This window comes from Capsicum annuum, chromosome 8 (assembly GCF_002878395.1).
Source record: "Capsicum annuum cultivar UCD-10X-F1 chromosome 8, UCD10Xv1.1, whole genome shotgun sequence".
In the NCBI taxonomy this organism is placed as follows: Eukaryota; Viridiplantae; Streptophyta; class Magnoliopsida; order Solanales; family Solanaceae; genus Capsicum; species Capsicum annuum.
This window is the reverse complement of record NC_061118.1, coordinates 154,639,655-154,655,531: the sequence shown is the minus strand read 5'-3', so window position 1 is coordinate 154,655,531 and position 15,877 is coordinate 154,639,655. Positions and strand designations below refer to the sequence as shown.

The 15,877-nt window shown below is 29.6% G+C and overlaps 1 protein-coding gene and 4 non-coding genes across 6 annotated transcripts; all 5 read left to right on the top strand.

The window, feature by feature from the left end:
* Positions 1–11,949: 11,949 nt before the first annotated feature.
* LOC107839646 (F-box protein PP2-B15) lies at positions 11,950–14,057 on the top strand. 2 transcript variants are annotated; one of them, XM_016683220.2, is made up of 3 exons: positions 11,950–12,410; positions 12,832–12,950; positions 13,441–14,057. In XM_016683220.2, exons 1-3 carry the CDS (start codon positions 12,138–12,140, stop codon positions 13,910–13,912), a joined length of 864 nt encoding a protein of 287 aa, XP_016538706.2. In that variant the 5' UTR covers positions 11,950–12,137; the 3' UTR covers positions 13,913–14,057. The 2 variants fall into 2 exon arrangements, with proteins under 2 accessions (XP_016538706.2, XP_016538707.2); XM_016683221.2 differs by having other exon boundaries at positions 11,978–12,410; positions 13,444–14,057.
* A 1,091-nt stretch (positions 14,058–15,148) lies between these two features.
* On the top strand, positions 15,149–15,255 carry LOC124886898. Its single transcript, XR_007044301.1, has one exon. It is a non-coding gene; the product is annotated as a small nucleolar RNA snoR69Y (small nucleolar RNA).
* A 114-nt stretch (positions 15,256–15,369) lies between these two features.
* LOC124886899 lies at positions 15,370–15,473 on the top strand. Its single transcript, XR_007044302.1, has one exon. It is a non-coding gene; the product is annotated as a small nucleolar RNA snoR69Y (small nucleolar RNA).
* Positions 15,474–15,582: 109 nt separating this feature from the next.
* Positions 15,583–15,687, top strand: LOC124886900. Its single transcript, XR_007044303.1, has one exon. It is a non-coding gene; the product is annotated as a small nucleolar RNA snoR69Y (small nucleolar RNA).
* Positions 15,688–15,775: 88 nt separating this feature from the next.
* On the top strand, positions 15,776–15,856 carry LOC124886913. Its single transcript, XR_007044314.1, has one exon. It is a non-coding gene; the product is annotated as a small nucleolar RNA snoR53Y (small nucleolar RNA).
* The last annotated feature ends 21 nt before the right edge of the window (positions 15,857–15,877 follow it).

The window sequence follows — 15,877 nt, the reverse complement described above, 5'->3', positions numbered from 1 at the left end:
TGGAATATTTACACCCCTAAAAGCTCATGCCCAGACATTATTTCAGGCAATGAGTTGTACTCGCTGCCACGTCATTTTTTCCCTTTTTTACTCTAGAAAATTAATTATCTTACTTTATATATTTTACTTCTCTCTTTATTCTTCAATATATATATATATATATATATATATATATATATATATATTCTCTTTCTTTTTCCCTCCTTCGTAATTCTTGTCGTTGCTTTCAGTTTTTCGGCAAAAAAAATTTTTCCAATGAATTATACAAAAAGAGAAAGAGAAAAGCTGACATCTTCAAGAAAAAAATGAAATCAAAAAGTGTTGGTTTTCTGGTCTGCTCCAACCTCTCCACCTTAAAAATTTAGAAACACACACAAACATCAAATTCGTTGGTGAATTCGCCGGTTGAAAACACACAAACACCATTTTTTGTGAACTGCTCCAAATCATTTTTGGTGAACTGCTCCAACCATTTTTTTTAATGGAAAAAGTGGTTGGTTTTCTTGTTAGTTTCGGCGAATGAATATTCTTTCTTCATTTCTTTTTCCTGAAAATGAACTAACCGGAATTCACTTGTGAGCTCGCCGAAAAATTGACTGAGATCTTCCGATCGTCAATGAGCTTGCCGGTCGTCATATTATCTTTTTTTTTTTGTTTTTTTTGGTAATAATTGTTGCAAGTATTGATTGTTGTGTTGAATGTTGATTTTCATTTTCAAATTTGAAACAAAAATGAATTGGTAGAGACAAAAATGGTAATTGAGAAATTAATGGTGAGAAGATGAAATTGATAGAAGTATTGAAAATGTGATTTAGATTTCGACATAAATAGAGATGAGGAAGATAAAGAGATTGGTCATGATAGTCATTGAAGAGTTTAGGAATGTAAATATTCTACTTTAAAAATGTTCAGGAGGATCATAGGACCTGCAAAGTATAGGTGTGTAGTTGGGATTTGGAGTAAAGGTTGAGAGGCTTTTGGCTATTTTTTCTAGAATAAACAAAAGAAGCAAAGAGTGACCATAACTGTAAGCTTCTCTTGGACAAACAGTTAAGGCCTATACATTTTAGAGAAAAATCAATCTAAGTCTCTAGGTAGACCTAGACCACAATTTGGAAATTGGAGATCTTAATTTGCTTGCATTAAACTCCTTTTGATCTTAACCACATTTACATATATGACATTATTAGGATAACGGTGTTGAACAAACAATTAGGCATCTTATTGTCTGGAAATTGAAGCTCATTTTCAAGTATTATAACTTCAAAGATCCCCTGCAAGATTTTATTTTCTGATCTAGATCTGCCTGTGCCTAAACAGTCAGGTAGACCACTCTGCGGGTGTCTAATCTATAATTAGCTTTGCCAAACCCAAATCTGCGTTGTTAAATTAGCCACTTGGTTAGAAATATCGAAATTTAATTTGATTAAATATATCTATAAAATAGTCCCCAATTCTAGTAAGAACTTGTTAGTTCAAATTTAAAACAAAAACAAAACGTGGTCTACTTGGATGGATGTGAAATTTTAGGCTTATTATATAGACAAGCTTTATAATTTTGTTCGCTATTTGTGATAAGTAACCATGCTTGGTATTTGGGATAGCTTCCGTATATCTCGACTAAGTACACAGAATATCATTTCATTCTACCCAGATTTAAATAGATGGTGGAAATCACCTTGCATTTTTGTTGTCGATGAAATTTGAACCTTAAACGTTATGTTTTTATCCCATTTTATTGACTATTAGGCTATTAATTGAGTTTGAGATATGAGCTCAAATTGTCCCTATTACATCTCCACCAATAGATGACATCTATTTGCTAAAGTTTAGGTAATATATATTTCATGGCACATCCAAGGTAAAAATATGTTTTTTCTTCAAATTCCCGTTGTCATCTCAGAAGTTAGAGAAGGACCAGATCCTTTGTTGAGGGATATAATGATATAGGACTTACGACACTAATTAAACGAACGAACTGATGAATCTAAGTCTAGACGAAGTTTAATAGCACATGGACAATCTAAGGGACTAAGGGAATCTCTAACTTCGACCTAGTTATTCCATGAGCTCAATTTGATCACCACTAAATATAATATTTAAATATAGTTTCATGCATTTTAAGCATTTCAAATCTATTTTAAAGTGAAATCATGGTTTGGTCTAATTATATGTACACCAAACCAAATAATCAAGCTTATTGTTTCGTTATCAATATTGTCGTTAAGTTTGTTACTCCTACATATTGCATGAATTACTAAATTCAGTTTCATTAAGCACAACAAACTCAAACCAAATTTCAAATAAAAGAAAGAAGATAGAACTGAAATCATTGATTAATTGGTTTAGGTGCCTATTGACATTGAGGCATTGAGCTGGCCTTGGATTTGGAAATAAATATGAAAGTTAATCCCTAGAGGCTGGGCAAGCCTACACACATACCTTTTGTGAAAGCTAGCTTAAGATAGTAATTCCTCCATCCCATTTTACTCGTTTCAGATTAAAATGACATAGTTATTAAGAAAAATAATAAATAACATGGTTAGTTTACCACAATATCCTTATTAAATAATGTTTACATTTTAATTTAAAGAAAAAGTAGTTAATGTAAAGGATAAATTATGAAAAAATAAGATTATCTTGTCTTGATAAGTAAAAAAACATAAGTAAAATGGGACACCATATTAGAAAATTTGGGATGAATAAAATGGGACGGGGGAGTATTAATCAATATTAACTCTTTGCAGCAGCACCAAATTACATCTGTTCTTTTTGACAGCACCAAATTACTTCTGTCTTTTTGACTTTGTTGTATAGCATTAAAATGCTTACATTTCCTAATTGAAACACAGGTTATCTCTGCATTGGCGTATCCATCTCAATATTAATTAGTACCATTCCATTGTTCAATCTCATCGCCCTTCTCTTCATGGTCCATATAACTATATATATATATAAGTTATCTCACCTTAATTTAAGGTTCGTCTGATACAAGTACTAAATGATCATAAAATAATTATTCGTATCTAAACGATGGGATAAAATAATTTTTAAGTTAGATGAAATAAGGTAGAATATTTTAGGATAAGCTTGCGATAAGGTTGTTGGGTTCGAAATCTAGAGGGCGTTATGCGGAATTCATTAGTTGCAAATTATGAGACGATAAATCAGACGACAAAGAAAACAATACAAAAAACATAATATTATTATATGATTTAGCCAATTGGCCTACATATAAAACCTAATATTAAAAAGTATAAAACTAATGAGAGAAAAAATCTCTTCCAAAACTCTTAAAAATACTACATTGTGGATGCTATTGTTTTTATCACTTGAGAATGGATGCTATTGTTTTTATCACTTGAGAAGAGGATTCTTCTAGAGTTATATAACCCTTAACCTAATAGAAATCTAATAGGAAAAAGATCTTTTATCATGTCTTCTATTTATAGAAGAGTTATATAACCTTTATTTTTAAAAAGAATAAATCTAATAAAAATCTAATAGGGAAGAGATGTTTTCCTATTAGGAAATCTTTTCCACTAAGAAATGTTTTTTGAAGTAAAACACAATTATGATAAAATCCAAGTAAAGTAAGAAAATTTAGAATGAGTAAAATGGGATGGAGAAAGCACCGTTGGTTGACATTTGGCACAGGCGGAATGGAAGTGAGAGTGGGTAGCTGCTGGTTGTCACTTGGCAATGGACATTATTGGTAATGGATTTTGTGAGAGACGCATGTAACACACATTTCACTCAATATATGGTACTGACATTCGTTTGAATTGTTTGTTTAATTTTAACTTCCACCTGGAGTTTAAGAAAATATAAGTAACTTTAAATTTTATAATTTAAAATTAAAAATATACAAAAGGTATTGAAATATTTTTTTGTATCATACTATTAAATCTGTCATTGTAAAATCAAAACAAAATATTGTAAAAAAAGATATAAATTTTTAATAAATAAATTTAATAAAAAGTAACATAAATAAAGTAAGATATTTTGTAGAGTTTTCTTTTATACTAGATATAAGAGTCCATACTTGTATGAGGCCCAACAAATACTATTTTTTTCATAGTATAGATAAATTTTAAAGAGTCAATTAATTTTTTATATGAATTTTTAATTTTTTAAATTATTGATTATAATGATATGTAGTAAGTTTTTAAAATAAATTTTAGATAATATATGTTACTTTTTCCGTTATAATTTATATGGCACTGATAATATATGTTACTTTTGCTGTTATAATTTAAATTGTTAATTATTGTAATTTATAATATTTTTACGTAACTTTCAAATAATACGCTTTCTGTCTTAATTTATGTGACACTGATGAAATTAAGAGAGTCGATCAAAATTCTTATAGTACTTGTTATCAATTATTTTTTCAAATAATATATGTTACTCCCTCTGTCTTATGTAACTATGATATTTTTTGAATAATAAATTAAATTTTTTATCCGTCATTCAATATTTTAAGTTGTTAATTATTGCGATTTATGATTCCTTTACATTCTTTTCAAATAATATGTTACTTTGTCTATTACAATTTATGTAGTACAAATAAATTTGTGAGAAAATCAAGTTTTTAGATAAATATTTTTAATTTTGTAAGTCATTAATTATTATAATTTAAAATAAATTTGTACAATTTTTAAATATATATTGATTAAAAATAAAATAAATTAATTAAAATAAAGAAAATAAGAAATTATAAAGAAGAAGTGGTGAAACCAAAAAAAATAAAATTCGTAGAGGATTAGTCCTTGACCTGTCGGGCTGGAGGATATCTTGGGAAACCAAAAAAAATATATATAATAAAGGAAATACTTTACGCAAAGGATGTTAGGCTACTGATGGGTTTAAACTCTCTGCTCGAGTAGGAGTTTGCGTGGATCGGTTCGATTCGATTTTACATATTATCGATTAAGTTTATCAATTTTCGAGTTTTAAATATGCTAAATCAATAAGATATTTTTTATCGATTTTCGATTTATTGACTTTTAGTTCTTAGCGGTTCGATTTTCAGTTTACCCGATAAGAAAATACTCATAAAATAATAGTAACTAACATGAAAAAAAAATTGAATGTTAGTTGCAAACAAAAATTCTACATAATGTATTTTAATTTACTAGAATCTTCAAGTTTGAACTAAATGTTGTTAGGAGAAATTAAGAATTTGTATAATTGAAATAATAGGTTTGTTAATTTGTAGAGTTTAAAGAGAAATTAAGAGAAATATATAATAAGTCATATATATATATATATATACTAGTTTAGGTGTACTTGCCTTGCGCATGTACCTCACTTTAATAAATTTAAACATTACACTAAATAGGATATTTATTAAAATAATAAAGATGAATATAATAATTAAATTTAATATCTTTTGAGTATGTAAAAATGAAGAATTTATTTATTAAACATAACATTTACCAAAAATATTTTTAAAAGTTGATCGACATTCATCTACCATATGTAAATTGCAACAAAATAATACAATGATAGAGACATGAAAAAAATTAAATTAAATCTAATCTTTACGCACAAAAATTTTTGCAAAGTCGTTCGATACTCATCTACCACCTGTAAATAATAACAAAATAATAGATATCAAAATAATACAACTAAGCCTAAGCTTTACATAAAAAAATTCTCAAAGTAGAGATATTAAAAAAAAAAAAAATTAAACATAACCTTCACCTAAAAACATTCCTCAAATCGACCAACATTTATCCATCGCCTGTAAACTGCAACAAAATAATAAGATAAAAGTGATAGCAAAACAACATAATTAAACTTAAATTTTACACACAAAAAATCTTCAAAGCCGATAGAGATTCATCTACAAACTGTAAACTAACACAAAATAACAAACTAATAGAGATATTACGATAATACAATTAAACCTAACCTTTACCTAAAAAATATTCAAAGTTGACCGGCTTCATCTAGCATCTGTAAATTAAAATAAAACAATAAGATAATAAAGATATCAAAACAATACAATTAAACCTAACATTTACACAAGAAATTCTTCAAAGCCAACCGACATTCATCTACGACCTGTAAACTATAAAAAAAAAATATAATAGTGATCATAAAGCTTCTATTTTGATCCAACTAATTCTTGTCCGAGCGAAAAATTTGGCCCTAAAGAATGATTTTGAATGAAAACAAAGAAGATATTTATACACACATGTTGAATTCTATTATACTGACAAAATTAAAACAGTTGAGGATTAGAAAATCAAGCATCCACTAATCTAGGCATACAATCGAATCAAGTTAGATGAGAATTAATCATATTCTCCTAATAGGCAAATCGATTTGTTCTCTATTTTAACGTGCATCTCAATATTTATAAAAATATTTTCTTAATAGAGTCTTATTTTAGGAGTATTTTTCTAATTGAACAGTAGAAAAAAAATATTAATTAATTTTTCTACCATATATTTTAGGAAGTCTAGTAGAAAGAAAAACATTAATTAGTTCTCCTACCATATATTTTAGAAGTCTCATATATTTTAGAAAGTCTAGTTAATATAGTAAGAAATAATTAAATAATAAATTAAAAAAAATAGTGAAAAAATAGTTTTATCTAAAGAAAAATCTTTTAATGAAGGGAAAAAAGTTCAAATCACTTTTCTAAGAGTCTTCACACTTTTAATATATTATATAGATATATAGATATTCTTATTGGGTTATCGGTTTACCCAATAAGAAAAAAATCAAACCGAACCAATAACCCAATCTTTTTTTATATATAAAATCATTAAAAAATCATTAACCAAATAACAATAAACTAATAACATTTTTATCTTGCACACCCCTAGATTTGAGTTTAAATATTACCAAATGAACCTAGTATTCAATATAATAATCCCTTAATATATATCTCCTTTAAAAACTCCCTTAGACTATTTTTTTAATTCAAATTATAATTGATTATAGAGAAGTTTTGTCTCAGCGTACGTGGAAATTTAAACAGATAGGAACAAGCTGTGACACAATTGCAAATCAATCCTTCCAAATTTATTAATGATGACTCTTAAGCATAAATTAATAACTAATATACGGATAAATTATAAAAAAAAACTTATATATTGTTATAAAATAAGAAAGAACAAAGAAGAAGAATAGAGAGAGGAGAGAGAAGATACAATAATTCTTATTACTTCTTGAGGATGAGAGATCGATTGTAAATACAATGAATAAAACTCGAGAAAATTTACTCCTAATCTGAGTAAAAGACAGATGCTTCAAATCCTAATAGATATCAAAGTAGATCTTGATAGACATTCACTATAATGTAAATACATTTATAACACTCCCCCTTGAATGTCTAATTGGTAGATAATGTGCCTCGTTAAAACCTTACTAGAAAAAAATCAGTAGGAAAAAAATCTAGTGAAGCAAAAAGAGTACACATCTCTACTAATACGCATTTCGGTTGCCTCATTAAAAACCTTACAAGAAAAATCCAGTGAGACAAAACCTCGTAAGGAAAAAAAACTACAGCGCGTATTAACTCCCCTTAATGAGAACATCCTTGACCTTCACATCTCGATTTTGTGCAACATCTTCTTGAAAGTTGCAATTAGAGAAGATATGGTGAATAAATCAGTCACATTGTCAGTTGAACGAATCTGTTGCACGTTAATATCATTATTCTTTTGTAGCTCATGTATGTAGAAAAGTTTTGGCAAAATGTGCTTCGTTCTATCTCCATTTATGAATCCTCCCTTAAGATGTGCTATGTGTGCTGAATTATCTCTGTATAAAACTGTGGGTAGATTGTCATATTTCACACCACATTTTTCTCGAATGAGATGTATCATGGACCTCAAGCATACACATTCTCGGCATGCTTCATGAATAGTTATTATCTCAGCATGATTCGATGAAGTGGCTACGATAGACTGCTTTGTCTATCTCTAAGATATGACAGTACCACCACATATGAACACATAGCCTTGCTAACAAATCGACTGAAAAGGTTATAGGCCTTGTAGTATTTGTAAGGTACATGAGTGCATCAATTACACTAAGATATGATACTTCATAACCAATCCAATTCAATATATTTCGAATTTCACCAAATAATCTATTGCTTTGAAAACTCTCCAAGAGTTCCAATGATGTTCAAGCAGTAAGCTTATACAATATAAGAATTATCAATAAGTTTGCTAGAAACTTTTATATTTTGAATCCTTAAAGAAGTTACAATATTCAACATTTTATGTGTGACATATTCAAGTGTCTGAACTGCAAATTAAATAAGTTTTCACTTACCAAGATGCATCATTTCATATCACTTGATAAATGTTTCTACGTCAGCATGCTTAAATAAACATAGAATTCAGATCCTCGTAATCTTTCACAACACTGCACTAATATTGTGTCAAAGATATTAATGATATATCATTTTGTATCGGTTCACAATGCGACATAACATTTTGAGATCTCATCACTTCATTATTTTCAGGTACATAAACCTCTCATAAGGTTTCATGAAGTGTTATGTCATAGGCTCTTCAAGCGCATATTACCTTCTTATTATGATTATTTGCTCCTTATTCTATACAAGTACTATTTTATTTGAAACCGATTGATCTATCACACTTTACGCATGTATAAACTTTGTCCTTTAGAGACATAAAATAGGAGCACTTGCAGCTTAAATATGAGATGTGTTTGGCATTTGACTAGAATTATCTTTTGAATGAGGATCTGATGATAATTCCTAACATACTTCATAGCTGCTTATAATCTCCCCCTTATGTTAGGAAAGCTAACATACATCCTCCATCTTCTTTGATGAATCTATCTTTGTGCATCATGGTACATTCATTAATCGCATACCGTACATCAAAACTATTCGATAGAATAGTTGGTTCATGACCTTGAACCAATTGAGGGGAAGAAATAATCATAATTTATTGGTCTAATGCATACAAGTGTTATTGTATGCAACATATCATATTTCAGATCAACATATGAAGCTTTGTTCTCATTAAAGATGGTTTAGCTATTAATCAAAGGAATTCAATGCCAAACCATCATCATCAAGATAACTTTCTTGATTGCACAATTTGAAAATTATATTCTTAACTCAATTTTGTTGAGCAAACAACTTTATGAATGTTAAACTGCAGGTTGACAATGAATGTACATGTGATCATCTTATTGATGCATCTTTTCAACATATCACATGATAGGTGAACCGGCCCCTATTCACCTTTTATTCTTTTCAGATTTTGAGGGATCCAATCCCAAAATTAGTTGGTCCAACCAACGTATCATGAGAACAAGCAACATTAAAGTTCATGAAGAATTTTTGAATTCTTCAATATATGTTTAATACTTAATATGCATATCTTTAAGATGTCGCAATCGTTCATGTCAACTTATGAACTTTTGTGCTAGTAAACTCCAAGTTTACCATGATATGTGTTTTTGCTTTAGTAAATTTCAAATTTACTATTATAAAAATAAATTTCAGGTTTACTACTTCAGAAGTAGATTTCAAAATAACTTTTCTCAATTATTCAACCTCTTTTAGAGGTGAGTTGTGATACCATCATAATCAAGTGTACGTTTGCATTAATAAGCTTCTCATTCCCCGTGAATGGAATATAATCATGCCTTAAGCGTATCAAATTATGATAGCTTATAACCTCTTTCAAGATTTTGCTACTTTAGAAGTAAATCGAGGTAGACATATGATGTAAAGAATTCTTCTCTAGTATATTTTATAATCATATAAGCATGTGAAAATATTATCACTTTTGATGATCATTATCATATTGTTCCTTCACGCGTATATTTGTACATTTAATTATTTGTCTTCTTTCAGACATATTATGCACTGCTACCAAATACACCTCAAGAATGAAGTAAGTTTTCATATTTCATACTTATCATATATTGCTACCACATTCACTTTATGGAATGGAGCATATTCAATGGGTCGAATTTCATGAATTTTCATTAAACACTCATTATTTTGCCTTAACTATCATAATATCATCAATATGGTGTATTGAGATTCAAACTCAACATCTTATCCATATAAAGACGTCTTAGGCATGAATTGATGGGACTTGAACCCAACATATTATCATCCTTTTTGATAATATTATTTTTGAGGAATAAATTTAAAATATAAATAGTTCCAAACCAATTATTTTTCCTCAAATTCAATAATAATTATATTAATAGTAGCAAAAGAAAGACAACATAAAGAATTACCAACCTTGAAATCCTTCAAATTTATAATCTCACCTTGTTTGGCAGAGTCTCGTACTGATAACGTGTTATAAAGTAAGAAAGAACAAAGAAGAAGAGTAGAGAGAGAAGAGAGAGTAATTCTTATTACTTCTTGAGGGATGAGAGATCATAAGATTATAAATACAATGAACAAAACTCCTCCATTTATAGGGAAAATTTACTCCTAGTCTGAGTAAAAGCCAGATGATTCAAATCCTAATAGATATCAAAGTAGATCTTGATAGACATTCACTATAATGTAAATATATTTATAACATATATTATTTAATACAGAGAAGGGAGAAATCCAACATAAATAATATATAAATTTTCCTATAACTAATCTCTACGCTGTAAGTTTAGAACCAGTTGTTAAAGACTTAAGTCATCGCTAGTCACTTAAAGTTGTCCCAAAATTTTACTTAAATTCCTCAACTCAACATGTACCTATCAAGCCCCTAGCCTATTCAATTCTACATCTATCAGACACAAAGTACTGATGTGGCAAGCAAAGTGTTATTCACTCTCCTTAGGAGCGTAAATAGAATATTCAATGATTTTTTTAAAAAAAAAAATCATTAATACACTTCTAATAATGACAATTTTAATTTAAAAAAAAAAAAAAAAGCCCCTCCCCCCACCCTCCCCAGCGCTTCTCTTAGCAGCCTTCTTCATCTATAATTTTTTTTTTAATTCTTAGCAAATTTATTTTTACAGAGTATTTTGAGATAAATTTTTCTGCTCATTGATCTGAAAATTAAAATATTTTCTTCAATCTTTCACTTGAGTTCTTGAAAATTTAATTCTTGATGAAGTTGTTGTTTTTTAAAAAAAAAAAATTAGTAGCAAGAAGGCAGCAAATTTGAAGCTTAACATTAAAAATGTAGAATAAAATCTTATCAGAAAAATAAAGATCAAATTGGACCAAAAAATTTTTCGACAAAACTTTATTTTTTTCGGCTGACTTGAAATGAATCTAAAATTACTTTGTTGATATTATTAAAGAATTTAAATTTTAAGAAGTCCATAACACAAGAAGAAGAAAAGATTGCAATAAATATAAATTGAAACTAATACAAAAAATTTCTCCGGTGAAATTTTATTTTTTGGGGCTAATTTGATATGAATCTGAAATTACTTTCTTTATATTACTATTAAAGAATTCAAATTTTAAGGAACCCATAACACAAGAAGAAGAAAAGACAACAATAAATATAAATTGACACTAATACGTCATTAAAAAACTTTTAAGAAATAAAATTGCTAAAAAAATTTTGAAAAATAAAATTACAGAATTTGATGGAGAAGAAAATGATTGGGGAGAGTGGGGAGGTAGGGAAAAGTTGATTTTCTTTTTCTTTATGTTTTTTAATAAAAAATTGTAAATTGGATTATAGATTTTCTTTCACTATTATTATTTTCTTGATATTTTTTTGAATTCACATGCCAAATGGTATTATTTAATTTGTTATTTTATCATATCATCACAATTATATTATATATATATTTTATATTTATATTGAATTTTTAAAATGTGTTTAAACGATTCGAATTTAAATAGTAAAAATATTTAATGTACAACATCAATAATAAAGATATTTTTAAATTGAATAATTTTAGTAAAATTTCAAGACAACTTAAAGGACCACGACCCCTAATTGTCAAATGTTCAAGTTGGATTGTAAAATTGTACGCATGTGGTTTTCCGTGGTAATGTCCTCATATGTTAATTTCATGTCGTCATTATTAGGAAGGTCATACCGATCTTCTCCTTATTATATATTAGTTCCTCTCATTTCCTTCTCCATAAATATATACATGAGTCATTTCTAAGTTTTATATACTCATAAGTTCTCATCATGGCAAATGAAAGTGAGATGAAACTTTACCTCTTGCCAGAAGATTGTATGGTTCAAATCCTCTCCTTCACATCTCCTCATGATGCTTGTCAATTGTCTTTGATTTCGACTATGGTTCGTGATGCAGCTGTGTCTGACTTGTTATGGGAGAAATTTTTGCCCTCTGATTATCGAGAAATCATCGAAAGATTAGTGTTGCCTATTGTTTTTGCGTCAAAGAAAGAGCTGTTTCTCAAGTTCTTTAGCCCTCTCCTTATTGATGGTGGTAGCAAGGTACGTTCGTGCACCTGCTTATTTTCTCGATTAAAATATTTTTGTTAGAAAAATAAGATCATTAAAAGAAATATGACTACACAGATAATGTTCCACGATGATCGTCTCCTGCTAGCCCTCTTACAGCTATACACCGGACCGTTCCTCGCCTCTAATTTTGTTTGCCTAAATCATATTTAATTCCAAAGGAATAATAAATTTTGCTGACTAACCAAACATGAGAAAATAAATTTTAAAAAATCATATAGTACTACTTTTCAGGAAAATATTTTCACGTGAAAAGTATTTTTCTTCCTACCAAAACACCCTTTGGGTCCTCTCATTTTCCTTAACAACGTCCACAAATGATAAATTGATGATAATGAAATATTGTGTCCTTTCATTTTCCTTATTTATGTTGAAACATACATATATATTGCAGAGCTTTTCAATAGATCGGGCAACGAGTAAAAAATGTTACATGTTGAGTGCAAGGGAGCTGTCAATTACTTGGTCCACCAATCCCCTCTACTGGTGCTGGAAACCCCTCCTTCACTCAAGGTAGTATTACGTAATTGTTTCTCCTTTCATTTTTCTATATTTTCTACAAAAAAAAATAAATGAAAATTATGGACTAATTCTTGTATTTAATAAAATGATTACGTATTATCTGTTTCGTCTAGTCCTAGATGCCTACGCAATCCCAGATAATTAGTCTTATTAGACATAAATTAGTTTTAAAATGTTGAAGTTAGTATAAATTGCAAAAAGAAATTAAAAAATAATGTCATAAAATTCTTCAAACTGGTGGATAAAGATCAGTTCAATTCACTATTAGATGGTGAAAAGGACCACATTTATATATTAAATAATTCTCGCCATATTTGACTTTGATCTACTTGATTAATCTCTCCGATGAGGTTAAAATGTGTTGCCATGAAAATGACTTGATGGTATACTATTTGTGCAGTTTCTCAATTGATGTAAAGAGAGAACTTATAATAAAGCACTAGTTATTTTACATTTAGTACAATTCTCTTTGTAATTCCAGCAGATTTCCAGAAGGTGTGGAGCTTATTATGGTATGTTGGCTAGAAATCAAAGGAAAAATAAACACTCGAATGTTGTCACCTCGTACAACATATGGAGCCTACCTCATTGTCAACCTGGCTGGTCGTGCTTTTGGCTTAGACTCCTTGCCATCGGAGGTGTCCGTCAATGTAGACAACCACGAATCGAAAGGAATCGTGTACCTACGCCGTAACTATGCCAACAATAGGAAACAAGAACTGGAAATGGTGCTAATGAGACACAGAGTCGAGACATTGAGATCAAGAGTTGATAGAGGAGGCCAAGAGCGTTCGCTATGCGAAAGAGCAGATGGATGGTTGGAGGTTGAATTGGGTGAATTTTATTGTGATGGAGTGAATCACAAAGAAGTTACAATGTGCCTTAAAGAAGTTAAAGGTGAGCACCTCAAAGGAGGGCTTATTGTTGAGGGCGTTGAGCTTAGACCCAAGTAATTCAATCAAGGATTTCTCTTTCTTTGATTGTGTATAAATTAGTTTGTGAAAAATCATTCTTGTACAATCAGAATTTCTAGTGTGGATGCTTGCAAAAGGAAGTGCTCTTTTCGAATCAACAATTTGATAACGTTTTGAAACCTCATTTTCACTATCGAGTTCTTGCCGTAAATAACCTATTACTAAATGTTCGGACATAGTAAGATAACTCCTTCAACTGAACATCAATTTCTACTTAGGCACCTTAATTGAGGATTTTTTTTCCGTCAAACACTTGAATAGCTAAACTGTGTTGCGAAAGGACAAGTACTTAAAGATCACTTTTAGCATGAGAAAAAATGCAATTAATAGCACTTCTCTTATGGAATTTGAATAACTAAATTATGTTTGCAAAAGACGCCTTAACACTTAACATATATGAATCGGCGAAGCTAGATGAAATGTGTCTGATGAATTTGCTAAGGAATCCCAAATGGAGAATATCAAATGGTTAAATGTTGAAAACATGTATTCTGCTACTACGCTTTAGCTATAGGTTCCTAAGTTGATTTTTGGAAGCGGGATACTCTTAACAAGTGTGCATTGAAACGTATTGTAAAATGGCCGAACTATTGCCAAATTATAATTAATGTAAGAGAGTGACATGTAAAGGGAGTATGTCCAGTAGCTTGTAACAGAAAATAGGTTCACCATTTACCAATATAAGGATAATATGTATTGATATTATGATAATTTCACTATATCCATGTGTAATTTTACACACCAATATAACAAAAGAGGGAGTAAATTGGATCGTATCAAATTTTTGTGATATTCTAAAAATTGCCTCACACTCAATGTCATGAAATCTATGCTAACAAACAACACCGTGCAAAAGTTTTAAAGGAAGAAAAGTTTACCAAATTGGCTACATGTTAAATAATTTTAAAAGAACTGAATAGGAATCCAATCTTCAGGCCCAAATTTAGATAACACGGGCCTCTGTCCTCTCTGGCCCGTAAATCTAAAAGTAAGAAATGTTTAAGGCCCAAAAATGCAAGGGCTATCAGTGAAAGCCCAGTAGAAACCCTAGCCCCAATCTATTTAAACGAGTTGCCTCCTCCTTGCTCCATATCTACTTGCAGCTCACTGAGATAGTTTCCCCATATCCTTCGTATCACTGCTTTTTATCTTTTTTATTTTTCTCATTCAGTTTGATCTGTTTTATGTTTAACTTTGGTTTATTATGTAAATAGTGGCGATTGCAGTGATGATAACATTTTTCCCAGCTCATTATGAGACCTTATTTATAAGGTCAGGGAATATACTCCGTTTCCAACACATATATGTATCTGAGCTTCGCCTTTTCTTTATTTATCTATGAATTCATAATCAGCTTGATGCTTTTTTCCGCAGAGATAATGAATATTTGCTTCTTCTTATATTCCGTTTAGTCTATTTTTGTTTTATTTTTTTTTGGCAATTGCAGTGATGTTGACATTAATCCCAGCTCGATGAGACCTTATTTTCAAGGTCTTGGATTAAACTTTGTTTCCAACACATCTATGTCTGAGCTATTGCCCTTTTGTTTTTCTTTAAATTCAATGTCAATATGGTGATTTTCTCATCAATTATCTTGTGATTGGTCGATTTCATTTTTGTTTTAATTTTGTTTTATTTTATAAAGTAGATTCAGTTGCGATGATGATACATTTTTTTCCCAGCTCATTATGAGACCTTATTAGTTAAGGTTCGGGAATATACTCCATTTCCAACAGATATATCTGAGCTTCGCATTCCTTTTCTCTGAATTTAGAACAAGATTATGTTTTATATTAGTAGCAAGTTCTTTCAAAACTTGTTATGTGCAATGAATATATTGGTGTTCCCGGTGATGTAAGAATGACCATGCTAATTCTGGATATTGATTTTGAAGAAAGCTTATGTTATTTATCTGAGGGAGCATTCTTGCATGCCATTTTTTTT